General features: G+C 36.6%; 1 protein-coding gene across 1 annotated transcript in view; it reads right to left on the reverse strand.

Moving 5' to 3' along the window:
* Positions 1 to 1,784: 1,784 nt before the first annotated feature.
* Positions 1,785 to 22,203, reverse strand: part of SHC4 (SHC adaptor protein 4) — a 132,275-nt gene continuing 111,856 nt past the window's right edge. Inside the window, exons 11-12 of the mRNA XM_025472861.3 lie at positions 11,302 to 11,555; positions 1,785 to 4,212 (exon numbers count right to left, since the gene is read on the reverse strand). Coding sequence (XP_025328646.1) covers positions 4,057 to 4,212; positions 11,302 to 11,555 — 410 coding nt within the window. The 3' untranslated portion in view covers positions 1,785 to 4,056. The remainder of the gene's footprint in view (positions 4,213 to 11,301; positions 11,556 to 22,203) is intronic.

A 22,203-nucleotide genomic window follows, 5' to 3' on the forward strand; every position in this document is an offset into this window, starting at 1 on the left:
CTTTTTCAAAACTATACTACAATATCACAACTATGATATCCACATTGATAGTCAAAATTCAAAACAACTGCATCACACAAGGATTCCTCATGTTGCCTTTCTAAAAAATATTTTATTTATTTATTCATGAGAGACATAGAGAGAGGTAGAGACACAGGCAGAGGGAGAAGCAGGCTCCTTGCAGGGAACCTAATGTGGGACTCGATCCCAGGACCCCAGGATCATGACCTGAGTGGAAAGCAGTGGCTCTCAACCACTGAGAGCCACCCAGGTGCCCCAACTCATGTTGCCCTTTTATATCTGTACCCACTTTCCTCCCTCCTGCTGGCTCCTTCCTTAACACCTATTCTCCATTTCTGTAATTTTATCATTTCACGAATGTTAGGTAAATGTAGTCCTATACTAAGTAACCTTTTGGGATCAGCTTTTTGCTCTGCATAATTATCTGCAGATTCAGCCACGTTGTATGTATCAGCCTGTTATTCCTTTTTATTGCTGAGTAGTGTTCCACGGTATGTCTGTACCACAGTCTGTTTAACCATTCACCCACTGAAGGAACATCTGGGATATTGCCAGCTTTAGGTCATTACAAACAAAGCTACTATAAACATTCCTATTCGAGTGTTTGTGTAAACATAAGTTTTCATTTCTCTGTGATCCAAGCCCAATGGTTTAATTACTGGATTGAATGTTAGCTGCATGCTTAGTTTCTTAGATAAGCTATCAAACTGCTTTCCAGAATGACTGCACTATTTCACATTCTCACCAGAGTGCGAGAAAGAAGATGATGAGAAACTGTGATCCACTTTCTTCTCATCACGTCAGCATTTAATATTGTCAATATTGTTCATTTTACCCATTCAGATATGTGTGTGGTAATATCTAATTGTGATTTTAATTTGCATTTCCTAACTGGTTAGTGATTTTGGACATATTTTCATGTGCTTGTTTGATATCTATATATCTTCAGTGAATTGTCTGTTCATGTTTTTTGCCCTCTTTCTACTTTCTTTTTACTGTTGAGTTTTGAGTCTTTTATATATTCTAGATATTAGCCCTCTGTCAGATAGGTGATTTGCAAATTTTTCCCCAGTCTACAGCCTGCCCTTCATCCTTTTTTTTTTTGTTTTTTGTTTTCTTTTTTTTGTTTTTTTTTTCCTTCATCCTTTTTACAGTCTTTTACAGAGCAAAAATTTATTATTTTGATGAAATGCAATGTATTAGTTTTTCCTTTACCAGATCATATCAAGTCTAAAAACTCTGTTTTGCCCTATATCCTAAAAGTTTTCTCCTGTATCTTTCTTTCCTAAAAGTTTCATAGTTTTATATTTTACATTTAAATCCATAATCCATTTGAGTTAATGTTTACGTAAAGTGTGAGGTTTGTTCTCTTGCTTACAGACATCCAATTGCTCCAATGCCATTTGTTGAAAAGGCTGTCCTTCTTCCATTGAGTATACTATCCCTAGCCTCCTCCTTGTGGAGTCACCAGAGCTGGTGGAGTCCCTCCACTGGTGCCCACAGGTGCTAGGAGGCAGTCCTCCCAGAGAGTTCGCTCCAGATTATGTTACCACGTTCTTCCCTTATCCATTCACTGGCCCCAGGGCACTGCACGCTCCATTGTGGTTTCCCAACGTTCTGCCCACACCTTTGTAAAAAATCCCTTTATTAAACCCTCCTTGCATTACCCAATTTAAGTGAACCATCTGTTGTCTGTCAGGACCCTGATACATCCTGCAAATGATAAAGTTTCCAAATCCTAAACATCAGACATATACTCTCAATTGTCATAAAGCAATGATCATTTATTTTTTTTTGAAAAGTTGTTTACAGATATTTATAGGCAAATGGATTTCCACTTTAAAACAGATGAAGATAAGTGTGTGTGATTAAAATAGCATGCAATAAAATATTTCTTCTGTTGTTTCATTTTGTTTGAACTGTGTCTGCGGTACTTGTAAGTGCAGTATTTGCTTATCTAACTACTATAACATTACAGTCAAATACTGATTATCCATGTACTGGTGCATCATGTACCAGTATCCATGTTCTGCTCATATTGTTTATACTCTCTGCACCTATTTCTACCAGGAACTTCTTCCTGCAACCCAGTTAACACTCTGCTCAACCAGACTGAGATCACAACCCTACTCTGACTCTGATAGGTGACTAGATCACCCACAAATTTCTATGATCTATACTCACGCTGACCCCCTTCACGAAGACAGATCATCAAAAACCAAGATATATGTAAAAGTGATGAAACAGCCATTATTTCCTAGTTGTATAAAAGGAAACAAACCTACCTAAGCAATCAGTGGCAGTAGAGTAGAATAAAATCATAAACCCTTGCAGAAAAATATTACAGTTCAGTGTGCTTGATTTCTGATGATTTCTACCCCAAAAAAGTTTCTTGTATTTTATTTAAAACTTAGCAAATATATCATAATTACAAAGATTAAGTTGTATCTACATAGCCAAAATGAAGTGGGGTTAAGGCAACTGTCCAGATTACTCAGGATAAAAAAGCATCCTAAAGTAATGGCCAAACCACTATATGCAAAGGCAAGTAAAAGATTGAAGCAGTTTTCTGCTACTCCAAACAACCCAATCCACTTCCACCATCACTACTGAGAGTACTCCAAAGTTTCAATGTTTTTGACAGAAAGGCTCAGGGTCTCTGCTACCTGAATGTTGATTTCAGTTGTGCCTTTTATTCTGTGAGTAGAGATACAGACTAAAGGAATAAACTCAAGTTTTCATCTTAATTATACAAACTATCAGCGCTGACCCCTAATAAATGGAAAACTTGCTTTTTATAGACTCATGATAGGGCAGAGATACATCTCTGAATTCACCTAATCCCACTCCCTTATTTCATAGACAAGGAAACGGGAGTCCAGTCAGGTTCAGCAGCTAGCTCAAGGTCACTTCGAGAGACCTGGCCAGCACTCTTCTCTATACAACACTTAATTACACCATCAGTTGATCAGTGTACCTACATGAGGCAGACCTTTCCAAATGTTTCATTCAATGTGTTTTCTCCCTTCTGCATTTTGTCTGATCATATCTAGAAAAGATGCTGAGGATACATGTAGGTGAGAGACTATGATTCAGTCACAGCCAATCAGGAGGATATTTCCTGATACTTTCAAATAAATTCGTTCTTTAAATAAGAATGAAACCAATTTGGATGTTGAATATGAACACTGGTCTGCCTTCCATGTTTTCAATCTATGCACTCAGGAGCTTTCTCATGAGTGGGGGTGGGGGAGGAAAGAGGGAGAAATATGATGAACTAGAAATGACTGATAGATTTGGCCTCTCTTCAGCTTGTTCTATGCTGCATATATGCAGTTTGAATAGCAAACATTGAGAAATACGAGGCCAAAGAATCTAGGCTCCAACCCTTTAACTAGTGAATGGGACAGGCCAATGAAACAGACCAATGCTTTCAGTGGCTTTTGATTTGATTCTACTGGCATAGACAGAATCCAAATTCAACGTCAAATTTATTTTAACGTTGCAGTGAAAGTGCTACTAAACAGAAAACGTAGTAAAGTCAGTAACTATCAAGCAGATTGCTTCTTATTTTTGTAACAAGGAAAAACTTTTTGGCAAATAGTTCTATAGTTATAGAATATGAAGACAGTTAGAACTAATCTCCCCAATATGAAAATGTCCCCAAATTATCAAGTTGAAAGGCACATACCACTGCCCCAGCAGTTCATCCAAATAGTCTCTAGCATGGGAAATTTTAATTGTGCTTTTAGCTTGCTATCAATGCAATATGGCCTTAAAAAGTGACATCCGTGCATATGTATAATTTCTTTTCAAATGGACTAATCCTCTTCCCCTTTTCTAAGTTTTACTTTCTGAAGATCGATCTTTGTTATTTCTTTGTCTGATAAAAGACATAGTCCCATGCTGGTCTTGGAAAAAATGTACTTCACAGTTTGTGCTCTATTTTGTCTATAAACCAAGTTTGGATTATCTTTGTGTCCTAACACAAAATGGACTTTTTTGAAATATTAGTGTGATGGCACTTCCATACTATCATTTGTTAGAATGCAAAAGTCCTGGATTATTATCTTTTCTCACTGGTTGTTTAAGGCTTACTTCGCTTCCAGAAGAGATGATTGGCAAACTATTATCCATGTGGTATCTGATAAGGTGGCCGACATTATCAAATACGTGATCCTTGGTCCTTACCTTGAAAAGGAAGTACAAAGTAGTTAGGTTAAATGGTAATAGTTCTCTCAAAAGATGTAAACAATCAGGAAGAAAAACAGACACATCCTCAAAGGAGATATTTGGCTGAACAACAACAAAAAAAACCAAACGTACTTTTCAACTCTATATCCCTTAGTAGACAATTGTCTCATTCCCCATTACCTCTTTTTAAAACAAATAAAAAATATATTTTATTTAATTATTTATCAGAGACACAGAGAGAGAAAGAGACATGGGCAGAAGGAGAGGGAGAGGCAGGCTCCCTGTGGGGAGCCCAATGCAGGACTCGATCCCAGGACCTTGGGATCACGACCTGAGCCAAAGGCAGAAGCTCAACCACTGAGCCCCCCAAGTGCTCCCCCATTATGTTTTTAAAGCAATTTTCCCTCTGAGTTAGAAAAATCCAAATTTGCAACCAACCTTTTGCCATGTTACTGTTTGATGTATTCTATCATGTCACCAGTCCTATAAATATTTAACTGTACATACAAGCATGAAGTCTATAATTGGTTATAATTATAACCCAGCAAGCAGACTGTTTCAAAATATCTTGTGTCTGTAGGAAGCAGGCCCTTCTGGAGAAGTCCTGCCTCTCCTTGGAGGCTTAACACAAATCCTGTCTCCTTTGAGAAGCCTCCTCAGACCTTCCTAATAGGCATTCACGTCTTCTTCCTGAAGACTTCATGGTAGCTGATTCCTAAATATTTGTTATATGGAACTTCTTGTCTGCCTGCCATAGAAACTTGGTTTCCCTTTGCCTGCTTTCTCCTGAGGACTTTCCTCCCTAATGTTACTGCATCCTTACTCTGCAGTGGCAGAAGAAATTACTCCCCATCATGACTCCACTGGCCATAAATATTCCTGTTGGGAGGGTGGCTGAGAATTGTCCAGGAGTGGGAAGTCACAGCCAGAGAATATCTTGCTACATGATTCTGCTACCTCTCTCTACAAGGGATTTTTTAGTTCTGTTTAGATATTGGTTTTCAGCATATTAAAAAAACACAAACTTATTGGAATTGACCTAATCTGAATACAACTATGAATTAGATCATGGTAGTGTATCAACGTATAAATTTGATTTTGATCCCTGTACTATGTCTGTGTAAGAGAATACCTCTATTCTTGGGAAATACACACTCAAGGAGTACGAGGCAAAGAGCACAATGTTTCCAACTTAGCCTCAAATGGCTCCAAGCCTTGAAAACATTTTTATCTCCTTCATTTCAACACGAACCTATGTCAGATCAGCTGATCAGTCCTGCCAGTCTGTGTTTTTAATTCCAGCTCACTCTGCCCTCCTCTCTGTATTTCTCCTGCTTCCATTCTGGTTCAGGCTCTCACTAGTTTTTACCTGGAAGCCCCTCATTATTTTCTTCTCCAAGCAATCCTACATACAGATGTCCAGTGAATCTTCCAGTGCAGGGATTATAAACTATCCACTCTGTAGCCAAACATCCCAGGGATGTTTAAGTTTGCTGGGGTGTGTTAAGTGGGAGATGCCCAATAGAGATTTTTTAAGTATTTTGAATTAAAAATGGGGAGATTTCCTACAAAAATTTAGTTTTGTGGCTTCTTTGGTAAAATCGAATCTGGCTACTCTGGGCCCTTACTCCAAGTGGCAGCAATTGACTGAAGCTGCATGTGACTGTCCCTCTGACACAGGACACGTGCTTCCCAGGTCATCTTAGCCTACTGCACTCCATGCTCATTCACCTTAAATTCACCATTTGCCCAGCTTTACACACTGCAAACATCTGCTGCTATGACCCCAATCACAAGGTGCCTGGGTGCACATTTGTGCACATGTGTGTGAGATAACAAACCCCTATTATGAGATCTACCTCCTGAACAAGTTTTTAAGTGTACGATAGTATAGTTAACTCTAAGCACAATGCTGTACACCAGATCACTAGAACTTTTCATCTTACATGACTGAACTATACATTATACATTATACATTAAACAACAACCCATCTCCTCCTCCTCACCGGGCCCTGGCAACTACTATTCTTTCTGTTTCCATGAGTCTGACTACTTTTGATATCTCATATCATTGGAATCATGCAGTAGTTGTCATTCTGTGACTGGCTTATTTTAATTAGCAGGATGTTCTCCAGGTTCATTCATGTTGTAGCATGTGACAGATTCTTGACTTTGGCTGAATAGTACTCCATTGTATATGTGTGTATGTATACATACACCACATTTTCTTAATCCATTAATCCATCAAGGGACATTTAGCATGTTCCTACCACTTGGCTATTGCGAATAATGCTGCAATGAAGATGGGAGTGCAAATGTCTCTTTAAGTTCCTGATTTCAACTCATTTGGGATAAAAACCCAACCAATAAATATGGACCAAATGTGGGTACTATTTTGAATTTTTTGAGGAAAATCCATACTATTTTCCCCAGCAGCTACACCATTTTACATTCTCACTAACAAGACACAAAGGTTCCAATTTCTGCACACCCTCACCAAACATGTTCTTTTCTGTATGTTTGTTTTTGATCATGGTCATCCTAACAGGTGTGAGGTGATATATTACCGTGAATTTTGTTGCATTTCGCTGAGGGTTATAGCCGTTGAGCATCTTTTTAAGTAGCTGCTGGCCATATGTATATCTTTTTTAGAGACATGACTATTCAAGTCATCTGTCCATTTTTTTTAATTTTTATTTATTTATGATAGTCAGAGAGAGAGAGAGAGAGAGAGAGAGAGAGAGAGGCAGAGACATAGGCAGAGGGAGAAACAGGCTCCATGCACCAGGAGCCCGACGTGGGATTCGATCCCGGGTCTCCAGGATCGCGCCCTGGGCCAAAGGCAGGCGCTAAACCGCTGCACCACCCAGGGATCCCCCATCTGTCCATTTTTTAATCAGATTGTCTTTTTGCTATTGAGTTGTAGAAATTTCTTATATACTTTGAAAATCAACCCCTTATCAGACATATGGTTTGCAAATATTATCTCCCATTCTTATTGCCTTTCACTCTGTTGATTGCTTCTTTTGCTGTGTAGAAATTTTTTAGTTTTATATAGTCTCACTTGTCTGTTTTTGCATTTGTTTGTATTCTTGGTGCTACATCCAAGAAATCATTGTCAAGAGCAATATTATGAAATTTCCCCCTTATGTTTTCTCCTAGGAGTTTTACAGTGCCAGATCTTACGTATAAGTCTTTAATCTATTTTGAGTTAATTTTTTTGTGTGGTGTAAGATAAGGGTCCAATTTATTCTTTTATGTATAGATATCATTTTCCTAAAACCATTTGTTGATAAGAGTATTCTTTCCCCATTGTGTATTCTTGGCAACCTTTGCAAAGATCATTTGACCATTTATGCAGAGGTTTCTCTCTGGGTCTCTATTCCATTCCATTGGTCTATATGTCTGTCTTTCTGCCAGTACCATACTGGTTTGATTACTCTAGCTTTGAAATCAGTAAGTGTGATGTCTCCAGCTTTGTTTTTCTTTCTCAAGATTGTTTTGGCTATTCAGGGTTCTCTGTAGTTCCAAATGAATACTAAGATTGTATTTCTATTTTTATAAAAAAATGCTCTGAGAATTTTTATGGAGATTGCATTGAATTTGTAGATTACTTTGGGTAATATGGAGATTTTAACAATATTAAATTTTCTAATCAATGAACATGGGATATCTTTCCATTTGTGTCTTCTTTAATTGCTCTCAGCAGTGTTTTACAGTTTTAGTGTATAAGTCTTTTGCCTTCTTGGTTACATTTATTCTTAAGTATTTTATTCTTTTTGATGGTATTGTAAATGAGATTGTTTTCCTTACTTCATTTTCAGATTGTTCATTATTATTATTATATACAAATGCAACTGATCTTTATATATTCACTTTCTGAATTGTTAATTTGTCATAACAAGTTTTTTGTGGAATCTTTAGGATTTTCTAACATATAAGATTATATCATCTGAGGACATTATTTTACTTCTTCCTTTCCAATTTGGATGCCTTTTATTTCTTTATCTTGCCTAATTTCCCTGGCTACTACTTCCAGTACTATGTTAAACAAAAGTGGTGAGGGGAAAAACTTTGTTTTTCACTGTGGGTATGGTATTAGCTCTAGGCGTTATACATACGGCCTTTGCCATGCTAAGGTAATTTCCTTCTACTCCTAGCTTGTAGATTGGGTTTTTTTTTTTTTATCATGAAGGTGTGTTGAGTTTTGTCAAATGCTTTTTGTTCATCTATTGAGATGACCATATGATTTTTATCAATCATTTTGTTCATGTAGCGTGCCACATAGATTGATTTTCTTTGTTGAACCTTCCTGGCAATCCAGGGATAAATTCTACTTGGTCACAGTGTATGATCCTTTAATGAACTGTTGAATGCGGTTTGCTAATTTTTTGTTAAGGATTTTTGTATATATGTCCATCAGACATACTGCCCTCTTTTTTTTTTTTTCTTATAGTGTCTTTTTCTAGTTTTGTTATATGGGTAATGCAGGCCTCATAAAGTGAGTTTGTAAGTATTTTTTCCTCTTCGTTTTTTTAATAAAGATTTTATCTATTTATTTGAGAGTGAGAGAGAATGCACAAGAGCACAGGTGGGTGGAGGAGCAGAGGAAGAGGGAGAAGCAGACTCCTCTCTGAGCAAGGTACCCGACTCTGGCCACTGGATCCCAGGACCTAGAGATCATGACCTGAGTAGAAGGCAGATGCTTAAGCAACTGAGCCACTCAGGCACCCCTCCTCTTCTTTTTCTTTTTTTTTTTCTTTTGAAAATTTAAGAAGTATTGACATTAATTCTTTAAATGTTTGAAAGAATTTACCAGTGAAACCATCTGGTCATGGACTTTTTTATTGGACAGTTTTTGATTAGTGATCCAATCTCCTTATTAGTAATTTGTTCAGATTTTCTATTTCTTCATGATTCAATCTTGGTAGGTTGTAAATTTTTAGGAATTTATCCATTTCTTCTGGGTTATCCAACTTGTTGGCATACAAGTGTTCTTAATAATCTCTGATAATCATTTAATTTAATATAATCATTTAATTTAGCATCAGTTGTAATGTCTCTTATTTCCCTTCTGATTTTGAGTCTTCCCTCTTGCTTTCTTAGCAACCTAGCTAAAGGTTTGTCAGTTTTGTGTATCTTTTCAAAATATCAAGTTGTAGTTTGTGGATTTTTCCTATTATATTTCTACTCTTTCATTTATTTCTGCTGTAATATGAAATATTTCCTTCCTTTTGCTAACTTTGGATTTAGTTCGTTCTTTTTATAGTTCCTTGAGGTGTAAAGTTAGATTGTTTGAGATCTTTTTTTTTTTTTTTTTCAGAGTAGGTATTTATCACCATCAACTTCCTTCATATTGCTTCTGCTGCATCCCATAGTTTTGGTATGTTGTGTTGTTTTCATTTCCATTTGTTTTCAGATTTTTTCTAATTTCCCTTTGATTTCTTCTTTGAAGCTGGTTGTTCAAGAGTGTGTTGTTTTATTCCACCTATTTATGAATTTTCTTTCTGCTATTAATTTCTAGTTTCATTCCATTGTGATAAGAAAAGATACTTGGTATGATTTCACTCTTCTCAAATCTCCTAAGACTTGTTTTGTGACCTAACATGTGATCCATCCAAGTATTTGTGATCTAACATGTGAATGCTCTGAGTATGCTTGAGAGGAATGTGTATACTGCTGCAGTTGGGTGGAATGTTCTGCATATGTTTGTTAGGTCCATTTGGTCTACACTGTTGTTCAAATCCTTCTGACTGGACATTCATTCAATCCATTATTGAAAGTGGGGCATTGAGATCTCCCACTATTATGGGGTTATTATTTCTCCCTTCAGTTCTGTCAATGTTTGTCATATATTTGGGTACTCTGATGTTGGGTGCATATACATTTATAATTATTATATCTCCCTGGTAAATTGATCCTTTTATCATTATATAATGTCCTTCTATGTCTCTTTTGACAGTTTTTGACTTGAAGTCTATTTTGTCTGATACAAGTATGGCCATCTCTGCTCTCTTTTGGTTACCATTTGAATGGAATATCTTTATCCATCCTTTTACTTTCAGCCTATATGTGTCCTTCAATCTAAAGTGAGTCTCTTCTAGACAGCATATAGTCGGATCTTGCTTTTTATTTATTCAGCTGTTCTATATTCTTTGGCTGGGGAGCCTAATCCATTTACATTTAAACTAATTATTAATAGGGAAGAACTATTACCATTTTGTTAACTGGTTTTTGTCCAGGATCATCTCATCTATAGGCATTTTCTGCCTAGCCATACATTTTTTTTTATTGGCTTAATACTATTCTTCTGCTCTGTCTGTCCTTGTACTTCCTTCCCTATGCTCTAAATGTACCCCTTTTAAAATGTTGCTGTCTCGGGATCCCTGGGTGGCGCAGAGGTTTAGCGCCTGCCTTTGGCCCAGGGCGCGATCCTGGAGACCTGGGATCGAATCCCATGTCGGGCTCCCGGTACATGGAGCCTGCTTCTCCCTCTGCCTATGTCTCTGCCTCTCTCTCTCCCTCTGTGTGTGTGACTATCATAAATAAATAAAAATTTTTAAAAAAATGTTGCTGTCACTCAAGGTTCATCTTACATGTCAGACCCTGCAAGAAGCCTTTAGTTTGCCTCAACCAGAGCACTCCTTTATCCTGAGAAACACCATAATACTTTGGTTGAACCATTCCCATGTCATTCTTGGATTTTTCTTAATTATTCTTAATTATTCAAGTTTCTGTTTTATGAAATTATAAGCTATAAGCACTCTGATAGCAATGAAAAAGTATGTAATATTGGACAACGGTCAACTGTGAATCCTTGTACTTCCATGTAGTAGGTATTCATTTAGTTCACTGAATTGAATTGAGAAGGGGCAGAAAGTGCTGTCCTCTACTTAATACTCCAGGGTGACTCCCTCCCAAATGCCTCCACTAGCAATTAGTGAGCACTTCCTAATCTAGGTGGAGGGTTCAAGAGAAAGGAAACCCTTAGCTTTATCGTGCTTCAATATCAGGGTTTGGATCAATCATTCAGAATAATCTTAATTAGAACATTCTTTGAAAACCATAGTAAGAGGTCAGTGATACCTTCCCTTCAGGATCCACCAGAAGAAGATGCTTTGCCTGGCCTCCCTGTAGTCCACTTAGCACATACTGGCCGGGAGATGTTGCACTCTCTCGAACCAGAAAGTCCCCATCTTTCACCAAGAGGCTCTCTGCTGCCTTTCGGCTCAGCTTGCCATGGTAGCAGTCTTCACTCCGCAGCTGCTGCTTAACATGTGGCAAAGAATGTGAGCTGGCAGGCTGGGCCGTGGCACCAGGCTGAACAGTTTCTGGTGCTTCTAGAGTCCAAACATAGAGACATCACCAAGTTACCTCCTCATTCATTCATTCATTCATTCATTCAGCACATACAATTTGAGGCCCTACTGTGTGCCGTGCACTGTTTAAATGATGCTGCTTCTGGAACAAATGGGGTTTTTGTTTCTAGAACTTCCAACAGGCTTTAATTTTAATGGTCCAAACATTGCCTTTGGCTTCTGTTACCAGGAAAGGCTTCCCCAGGTGCAGTTTTCTTTTCAGATGAGAAATGGAACTGACCCATGAAAACTGCTTTCATAACTGCAGAAAGAAGCACTTTATGTCCTAGGGGCTGTATGTTAAAGAGAAAGAGGCTTATGCAGTACCTGGATCGCAGATAACTTCTAAAAACATCCCCAAACTCTTTGAAAAATGCCTTCAGTAACTTTACACTATGCCTGTTTTTAGTAATTAGCTTTTTACTTTCAAACCAAATTACTAATGTGCTTCAGAGATGCTTCTTACCAAAAACTCCAAAGCTATGCTGAACCTCACAGCATAGCTATTAAATGGCCTCCTATTTAAATGGCCAATCTGGTGTTTGTGTCATTCACCTGCATGGACAAAGCAGAGTTCATCTGGTAAAAGAAGGCAAAACATCAGGGAGGCCCTGGTCTGAGGCAGCTCCCCACAGTTCTGCAAAATAAATATCATCTAGAGTCAAGTGGGGATGAAGAGGTATATCCAGGTGGCACTTAATTATATTATTGATATTCAGAGTGATAATAATTATTCTATAGTTCCCACTTATTAAGTATGATAGGCACTGCTCAATGCTCTCTATATATTATCTTGTTTGGTTCTCAAAACAGGGCAGGCAAGGAAATGGATTTTAAAAAGACTAAATGACTTACCCAAAGTCACACTGCTAATATGTTGTAAATCTAGGATATGAAATAAGATCTATTTGACTCCAAAGCCCAAGTTCTTAATCACCATGCTCAAAGACCATTGCCTTGAATGTGAAAATCTTTCAGTTTTCAAAATTGGCCTAGCCATTCTACTTCCATAGTACCTACAATGGTCCCTACTAGAGAGCAAGGTTATCTGGATCATATACAGCAGAAGTAATAACATAAAATTCTTAGGTCTGAAGATATGTTCTTTTTTTTTTTAATTTATTTATGACAGTCACACACATAGAGAGAGAGAGAGAGGCAGAGACACAGGCAGAGGGAGAAGCAGGCTCCATGCACCGGGATCCCGATGTGGGATTCGATCCCGGGTCTCCAGGATCGCGCCCTGGGCCAAAGGCAGGTGCCAAACCGCTGCGCCACCCAGGGATCCCTGAAGATATGTTCTATATGGCAAATTTACTAGGAAAATCACCACAGAAATCAGGCTTTGTCTTTTTAAATGCAAAGGATCTTTTACATAGAAACTAGCTTTCATCTTTATAAATGCAAAGGTGTGTTTCCATGTCCTTATGCAAGGGAATAAGAAATCCTCTTAACTCTAAGTTTTATGAATTATATGTGATAATCTCATGAAGTCATGTATATCATATATATTATACATAAAATAGGTAACCAGGGCATTGTAGACATAACCCAATTCCCCTGTTAATATGTAATAGTTTTGTCTCTACTTAGGCACTTCCCTCTGCATGACACAATTATGATGCAGCACTCACAAATATATATTTTTGAAAATATCTTTAGTCTATATTTAATGGCTGAAAATATTCTCTCCACAAACAACCAGATCTATCTACTGTTGCCAGAAAAAGGCTGAAGAAACGTGTCCAGATTTGATGAATAATAAATGAAGTTGGCCTTAGTGCTGCTTGCTTGCAGGCATAAAAAAAGAACTCAGAGAAGCAGCCATGTACATGTTTGTGTAAGTAAAAGGGAAAGTGTATGAGTGGAAGAGAGATGCATGCATGCGTGTGTGCACACACATCATAATGCATGATGGCTTCCAGTTTATTCTGAGATAAGGGTGGAGAGCTTTTGGACAAGGACAAAACAAAAGAAAAACAGACATTATATCATCTTGAAAAGAGGCAACAGATCACAGGCCAGCCTGAGGTTATGGACAATATTTTCCTAACACAGTTTCCCAAATTAGCACAAGAACAATATACACTGTACTGGGACATTTTAATCATCTAAATATTTGCCGAAAATCTAATTTTCCTAAAAGCAGAATATCTGACAGATTTTTTTAAAATTTTGTTTTAATTTTTAAAGTTATGCATGCTGCTTTTTAATATCTGGGAAACACAGAAAAACAAAGAAAATGAACCACCAGTGGTCCTATCACCAAATACAACTACTCTTTAACATTGTGGTGCATTACCTATTATCGACTGCTTCCTTACATAATGTTAACTTTGAGAAAGATAATCATAATTTAAATCTAGTTATTTACATAAAATTGCCCTACAAAATTTAATAAGCTATTGATGTTATATAATTAATAACATATTTTTTTCAGAAGTAGCAAAGGTTAAGCAAGCAACAAGAAAGGCCACTTTATATTTAATTGAGACCTAAAAAGAAAGTGATAGGAATCATGGAAGAAAATAATCATGTTATCTTGGAGTTCCTGTAGGAACTGAAGACATATTGCTCATGATCAGAAATTCAGGTAAGCACAAGATAGATATGAATATCCACACCCATAAGCATCTGATCAAATAAAAAGGGCATATGGCTTACGGGAGAAAAAAAATCTAACATGCAAAATTAAACAATTTTAAGTAACCCCAACGACAAAGAATGAGACACTTAAAGAAACCAATGTGAACTGGGAAGACAGCATAATAATGCATTCAATTTTTTTTAAGGATTTCATTTATTTATTTATGAGAGACACAGAGAGAGAGAGTCAGAGACATAGGCTGAGGGAGAAGCAGTCTCCCTGCAGGGAGCCCGATGCAGGACTCGTTTTGGGACCCCAGGATCAGGCCCGGAGCCGAAGGCAGACACTCAACTGCTGAGCCACCCAGGCATCCCGATGCGTTCGATTTTTAAAAAGCACATGCAATTGGGTATTTTGGAGTAGTAATGACTATTATATTAGCAAAGACTGAAAAAACATTAGATGTTCATCAATAAGGGAATGGATATATAAACTATGATGTACTTATACAATATAATACCATAAAACAATAGAAAATAACAAAGGTTTGTTCACAGAAAATCAGTAAGGAAACATTGGATGTAAACTATACATTAGACTAGATTGACTCAACAGACATCCACAAAACATTTTACCCAAAAGCAATAGACACACATTCTTCTCAAGTGCACATGGGACATTTTCCAGGATAGATCATATGTTAGGCCAAAACAAGTCAATAAATTTTAAAAGAATGAAATCATATCAAGCATCTTTTCTGACCACAAGGATATGAAACTAGAAATGAATTACAAGAAGAAAACTAAGAAATTCACAAATATGTGAAAATTAAACAGCATGATACCGAACAACAAATGGGTCCAAGAATAAAACAAAAGATAAGTCAGAAAATATCCTGAATACCACATACCAAAATACTACATATCGAAACTTGTGGGATGCTATCAAAGGCAGTTCTAAGAGGGAAGTTCAAACTAACACTATATTAAGAAAAAAGAGAGATCTCAAATAAATAACCTAACTTTACATCTCAAGGCTACCCTGAAATAAATAAACTAAGCCCAAACATAATAGAAGAAAAAAATATCAAAGATCAGACCAGGAATAAATGAAATAGAGAGTAAAAAGACAACACAAAATAGTCAATAAAACTAAATAAACAGAATAAGCAAACTTTTAGCTAGACTTACCAAGAAAGGAGTGACTCAAATAAAATTATAAATGAAAGGGGAGACATTACAAGTGACATCGCACAAAGGATCATAAGAGACTACTCTGAACAATTATATGCCAATAAATTGGATAACCTAGAAAAATGGATAAATTCCTAAAAACATAAAAACTATCAAGACTGAATAATGAAGAAATAGAAAATCTGAACAAGTGAATTAGTAATAAGGAGACTGAATCACCAATCAAAAACCTCCCAGCAAAGAAAAGTCCAGAAGCTGATGGCTTCACAGGTGAATTCTACCAAACAGTTAAAGAGAAAGTAATTCCAATCTTTCTAACAGTTTTCATAAAAAAAAAAAAAGGAGGTAACACTTCTAAACTCAATTTACAAGGCCAGCATTACCCTGATACCAACACCAGACAAGGATACCACACACAAAAAAATAATAATAAAAGAAATTTACCAGGACAATATCCCTGATGAATGATGTAGATACAAAGTCCTCAACAAAATAGTAGCAAACGAAGTTCAACAATACATCAAAAGAAAAGGATCCCATACTATGATGAAGTGAGATTTATGAGGGATATAGGACAGTCCAACATCCATATGTCAATTGATGTGACACACCACATTAATGAAAGATAAAACCAGGGATCCCTGGGTGGCGCAGCGGTTTGGCGCCTGCCTTTGGCCCAGGGCGCGATCCTGGAGACCCGGGATCAAATCCCACATCGGGCTCCCGGTGCATGGAGCCTGCTTCTCCCTCTGCCTATGTCTCTGCCTCTCTCTCTCTCTCTGTGACTATCATGAATAAATAAATAAAATCTTTAAAAAAAAAACAAAAAAAAACAGATGATCATCTCAAAAGATGCAGAAAAGGCATTTGACAAAATTCAACATCCCCTCATAATAAAAGCTCGCAACAAAGCCAGTATGTTGGAAACGTACCTTGATATAATAGAGGCCATATGTAATAAGCCCACAGTTAATATCATGCTCATCAGTGAAAAGTTGAAAGCTTTTCTTCTAAGATCAGAAACAAAAGGATGCACACTCTTCCCACTTTAATTCAACAAAGTGATGGAAGTCCTTGCCAAAGCAATTAGGCAAAAAAAAAAAAAAAAAAGAGCGAGAGAGAGATGAAAAAGAAATAAAAGGCTTCCAAATTGGATGGGAAGAAGTAAATCTGTTTCTCTTTATAGGGAATATAATATTATATATAGAAAACCCTAAAGACTCCACCAAAAAAAACCCCAAACCTGTTAGAACTAATAAATGAATAATAAAGTTGCAGGATACAAAGTCAATCAATGAAAATTAGTTGTATTTCTATACACTAATAAACCATCAGAAAGAGAGATTAAGAAAACAATCCCAGTTATAATAGCATCAAAAAGAATAAAATACTGGGGCTGCTGGCTGACTCAGACCAAAGAGTATATGACTCTTGATCTCAAAAGTTCAAGCCTCACACTGGGTAATTTAGGTAATTTAGATTATCTAAATAAATGAAACTTTAAATAATAATAAATACTTAATAAGTTTAACCAAGAGAGTTAAAGATCTGAAAACTCTTAACACATTGATGAAAGGAATTGAAGACACAAATAAATGGAAAAATAGTCTGTGCTCACAATTAACATTGTTAAAATGTCCATAATACCCAAAACATGTACAAATTCAATGCAGTCCCTATCAAAAATTTCAATGGCATTTTTCACAGAACTAGAGCAAACAATCCTAAAATTTGTGTGGAACCACAAAAAGCTTCAAATAATCAGAGCAATCTTGAAAAAAAAGAACAAAGCTAGAGCTATCGTGTTTCCTAATTTCAAACTATATTACAAAGATATAGAAATCAAAACAGTGTAATATTGACATAAAAACAGACGCATAGATCAATGGAACAGAATAGAAAGCCCAAAAATGAACTCACACTTACATGGTCAATTAACTTATGACAAAGGAACCAAGAAAAATACAATGGGAAAAGGATAGCGTCTTTAATAAATAAATGCTTTTGAGAAAACTGGACAGTCAAGTGTGAATAAATGATACTGGACTCCTGGCCTACACAATACACAAAAACCATCTCAAAATGGATTAAAGACTTGAATGTAAGACCTGAACCCATATAACTTTAAAAGAAAACATAAGGGGTAAGCCCCTAGACATCAGTCTTGACAGTGTTTCTTTGGATTTGACACCAAAAGCAAAAATAAACAAGTAAGGCCACATCAAAACAAAAATCTGCATAGTGAAGGAGACCATAAACAAAACAAAAAGACAATCTTTGTAATAGGAGAAAATATCTGCAAATCATTAATCTGATAAGGGGTTAATATCCAAAGAATACATACTATTCAGTGGCAAAACAAAACAAAAAACCCCAAACCATCCAATTGAGAAATGGGCAGAGGAACTGAATAGATATTTTTCTAAAGAAGACACACAAATGCCCAATAGGTACATTAAAAAGGTTCTCAACATCACTAATCATCAGGGAAATGCAAATCAAAATCACAATGAAATAGTACCGCACACCCGTTAGAATGGCTATCATGGAAAAAATGGAACATAAATGTTGGCAAGAATGTGGAGGAAAAAAAACCCTTACACACTGTTGGTGGGAATGTAAATTGCTGCAGCCACTCTGGAAAAAAAAAATTAAGGGTAGAACTATTGTACTATATGATCCAGAAATCCCACTTCTGGGTATATATCCAAAGGAAAAAAATCACTATCTCAAAGAGATACCTGCACCCCCACATTCATGGCAGCATAATTTACAAGACATGGCAACAACCTAAGTATCCATGATGGATGAATGCATAAAGTAAATGTGATTGGTTGATTACACACACAAACACACAGGAATATTATTCAGCCATAAAAAGGTAGGAAATCTTGCCATTTGTAACATGGATGGACCTTGAAGGCATAATGCTAAGTGAAATAGGTCAGCTAGAGAAAGACAAATACTGCATGATCTCACTTATATGTGAAATTAAAACACAACTCACAGACTCATCAGTTTTCTGATGATTGCCAAAGGCAGGGAGTGAGGGGTGGGAGAAATGGTGAAAGTGGTAAAAAGTTACAATCTTTCAGTTATAAGATAAACAGGTCCTAGGGATGTAATGTACAGCCAGGCAACTATAGTTAACAATAGTGTGTTGCATATTTAAAAGTTCCTAAGAGAGTAAATCTTAAAAGTTCTCAACACAAGAAATTTTGTAACTATGTGAGGTGATGGATAGATACCACGCTAAAGTTAGTGTGTTAATCATTTTGCAATATATACATATATCAAATCACTAGTACAATGTTATATGTCAATTATATTTCAATAAAACTGGAAGAAAATAACAAAGGATATTACATGCTAATTTGTAAATCTCTAAAATGGAAGAGTGAAATAAGCAAGTATAGAAGGAGGTTATCATAACTTCTAAGGGGGTATAACTTTTATTTCTTTTTAAAGGAGATAGATAGGGGCACTTGGGTGGTTCAGTGGTTGAGCATCTGCCTTTAGTTCAGGGCATGATCCCAGGGTCCTGAGATAGAGTCCCACATGGGGCTCCCCGCATGGAGCCTGCTTCTCCCTCTGCCTATATCTCTGCCTCTCTATGTGTGTGTGTGTGTCTCTCATGAATAAATAAGTAAAATCTTTAAAAAAAAAAATAAAGGAGATAGATGATAGGTTAATAGGTAGGTAGATAGATGGGTGGATGGATATGCCTAAGTATGTAGATAGATACTTAACTATTCATTAATATTCTGGTAGTAATCAGAAGAAACTGCTAATATGTAGGGAGTTGAATACAGTATTAAAGCTTGAGAAGGGACATTTTATTTTATTTTTAAATACCATATTTATTATTTGGATTTTTTTCCATGAGTACTTGTGTTACTTTTGAATTAGAAAAAAAAACCCTGTTTATAGAATAAAAAAATGTATACAAATATCAGGATAGCCACATAACTAAAGACAAAATTGGAAGGGGGATTAAATTTGTGAGAAAAGTGTTGGGGCTGGCGGGCAACTCTCAGTTTTCCGTTGTGGGAAGAAAAGCCCATGCTTTTTTTCTCCCACGACATGTTAAAACGGCTCCATTTCTGATTTGAAAGGACTGAAAGTAGTCAGTTCTCTTCATTGACAGTTTTATTTTACAAAGTTGCTATGAATGCTGATTTAGTGAAAACTGAAACACCATCCACAGGAGAAATGCAGGGTTAGTTTCCTCTGAGCCTCAGGACACAGCATGCTCATCAGTCGATCAATATATAACCTTGTTTTATGTGTATTTCTATTTAAAGTTACCTTATTTCATATATATTGTTGATTCAAGAACACTGATCTTAAAAGCCAACACATGCCTGAATGAAGCTTATCTAATATGTGGATGTGGATTTTCTCTGTAAGGTACATCACAATCTTCTGCACTTACAAGCGATATATGGCACTTCAGCACAACACTTGGAGATGATATTAATGAGCAAAATCAGCAGCAAATAGCACAAAAACTCAAAGTACATGGCAATAAATGGACTGCAGAAGGTACTTGTTTATAACAGAAGAGACGGAACAAGAAGGCAGAGCATGACCCTACTTTCACCTTAGCTGGAAATGGGTGCATTGGGCAACTCGAATTTTTTGTTGTTCTGTGCACATCTACGTATGACCACAGAAGTTCCACATGAGTGTTTTGGTGTTACAAACTAATATTAGCAAGTAAACAAATTCTCAAATATGGAATCCATTAAGTATGAGAACTGACTGCATACTGTTTATCAGTATGGAATCTTGGGCATGTAAAAATTATAGAACAGGAATTTATTTGCATTATTGAGGGGAAAAACACATTCACCTCTGTAGAGTGTCTAAAACGTTGTTAGAAAAAGATATTAACAAAAAAATGTCAATAATAGGGCAGCGTGGGTGGCTCAGTGGTTTAGTGCCGCCTTCAGTCCAGGGTGTGATCCTGGAGACCTGGGATTGAGTCCCACATTGGGCTCCCTACATGGAGCCTGCTTCTGCCTCTGCCTATGTCTCTGCCTCTCTCTCTCTCTCTCCCCCATGAATAAATAAAATAAAATCTTTTTTAAAATGTCAATAATAAGCGAAAGTTTGAGATAGTACCCAGAGAAAAATTATTTGTAATATAAAGGAAGAATTATATGCCTATTAAGATATATTATAAAGCCATGCTAGTTAATATACTGGTAATAGAACAGGGAAGTAGGGCAATAGAAAAAGTATAATAAAGGCCTAGAAACAGATTCACATACAAAGAAAGAATCTAGTCTAGTGGAGAGTGATATTAAAGAAAGAGGAGATTATTTAGTCAATGGTGTTTGCAAAACTGGATCACTTACATAGGCAAAATTAAGTTAGACCCTCTACTTCACAGAAAATATAAAGTTCATGAGAAATAAATATGTAACTGTGGAAATAAAACTACAAAGACAGTGGAAGAAAATATAGTACAAGCTAGATAAAGAAGAGAAAATTTAATCGATAGTGGAAGGAAAGCACAGAAAAGGTAAAAATGGAAATCAATGAAACAGAAAATAGAAAATAACAGACAAAATGAAACCAAAACCTGGGTCCTTTAGAAAGATCAATTAAATTAATAAATCTCAAAGAACACAGATCAATAAGAGAGAACACAGAAATTATATCAATAACAGGAAAGAAAGAAGGCATCCTTCGGGCAATGAGGATAATAAAAGAACATTGTGGGGAATTTCATGAGGAATTGACTCTAAGCAAATAAAGGAGAATCCTACTAAGTTTTTAAGGAATTACGTTGCCAATGAATCATAATTCATTGTGATTGGCTTGTCTATGGCTTTAGGGCCTCCACAGCAACTCCAATTTATCAAGTCCCCACCCACAGAAAATAGGCTATAAATGTGGTGAAGCCCCTAAAAAAGGCACTTTCTCCAACATTAACTTTGGATATGTACACAAAGGATAACGGCAGGAACAACCCAGAGGACAGTCGAGGCCCACAGATAACAATGGACAAAGAGATTCCTCTCATAAAGCTGGACCAGAGTCCAAGCAAATCATTTTCTCCACTTCCAGCTCAAGGAGTCTTCACAATTACTGCACTATGGGATTTGGAATTGCTATGTACCAGTGACCCCTGTGTGTCTTGCATGCTTCTCTTTTGTGAACATAGGTTTTTTATTATGGTAATCTTATCCCTCTTTTCACTACTAAATTTGGTTGTGGAAGGCGACAGACAACTTAGCAAATAATAAAAAAAACAATAAGAATAATAAGAATAATAAGAATTCCTATCCAATCCTGACTGAAAGGACTTTACATTATCCAGATGTCATGAACTTTAAGCTACATGCTCTAGCCTTTTTTTAAATTTAATTTATTTTTAAATGTAAATTTAATTAATTAACATATAATGTATTATTGGTTCAGAGGTAGAGGTCAGTGATTCATCAGTCTTATATAATGCCCAGTGCTCATTACATCACATGTCCTCCTTAATGCCCATCACCCAGTTACTCCTTCCCTCACCCCCTCCCCTCCATCAACCCTCCTCAGTTTCCCATAACTAAGAATCTCTTATAGTTTGTCTCCCTCTCTGATTTCATCCTGTTTTATATTTTCCTCTCTTCCTCTATAGATCCTCTGTTTTGTTTCTTAAATTCCACACATGAGTGAGGTCATAGGATAATTGTCTTTCTCTGATTCACTTATTTCATTTAGCATAATATCTTCTAGTTCATCCACATCATTGCAAATGTCAAGATTTCACTTTTTTTGATGGCTGATCCCTTCCTGATAGGGATCCCAATAAAGACCCTGCACGCCAAAGCCCCATCTCAGTGTTTGC

This window comes from Canis lupus, chromosome 30 (assembly GCF_003254725.2).
Source record: "Canis lupus dingo isolate Sandy chromosome 30, ASM325472v2, whole genome shotgun sequence".
In the NCBI taxonomy this organism is placed as follows: Eukaryota; Metazoa; Chordata; class Mammalia; order Carnivora; family Canidae; genus Canis; species Canis lupus.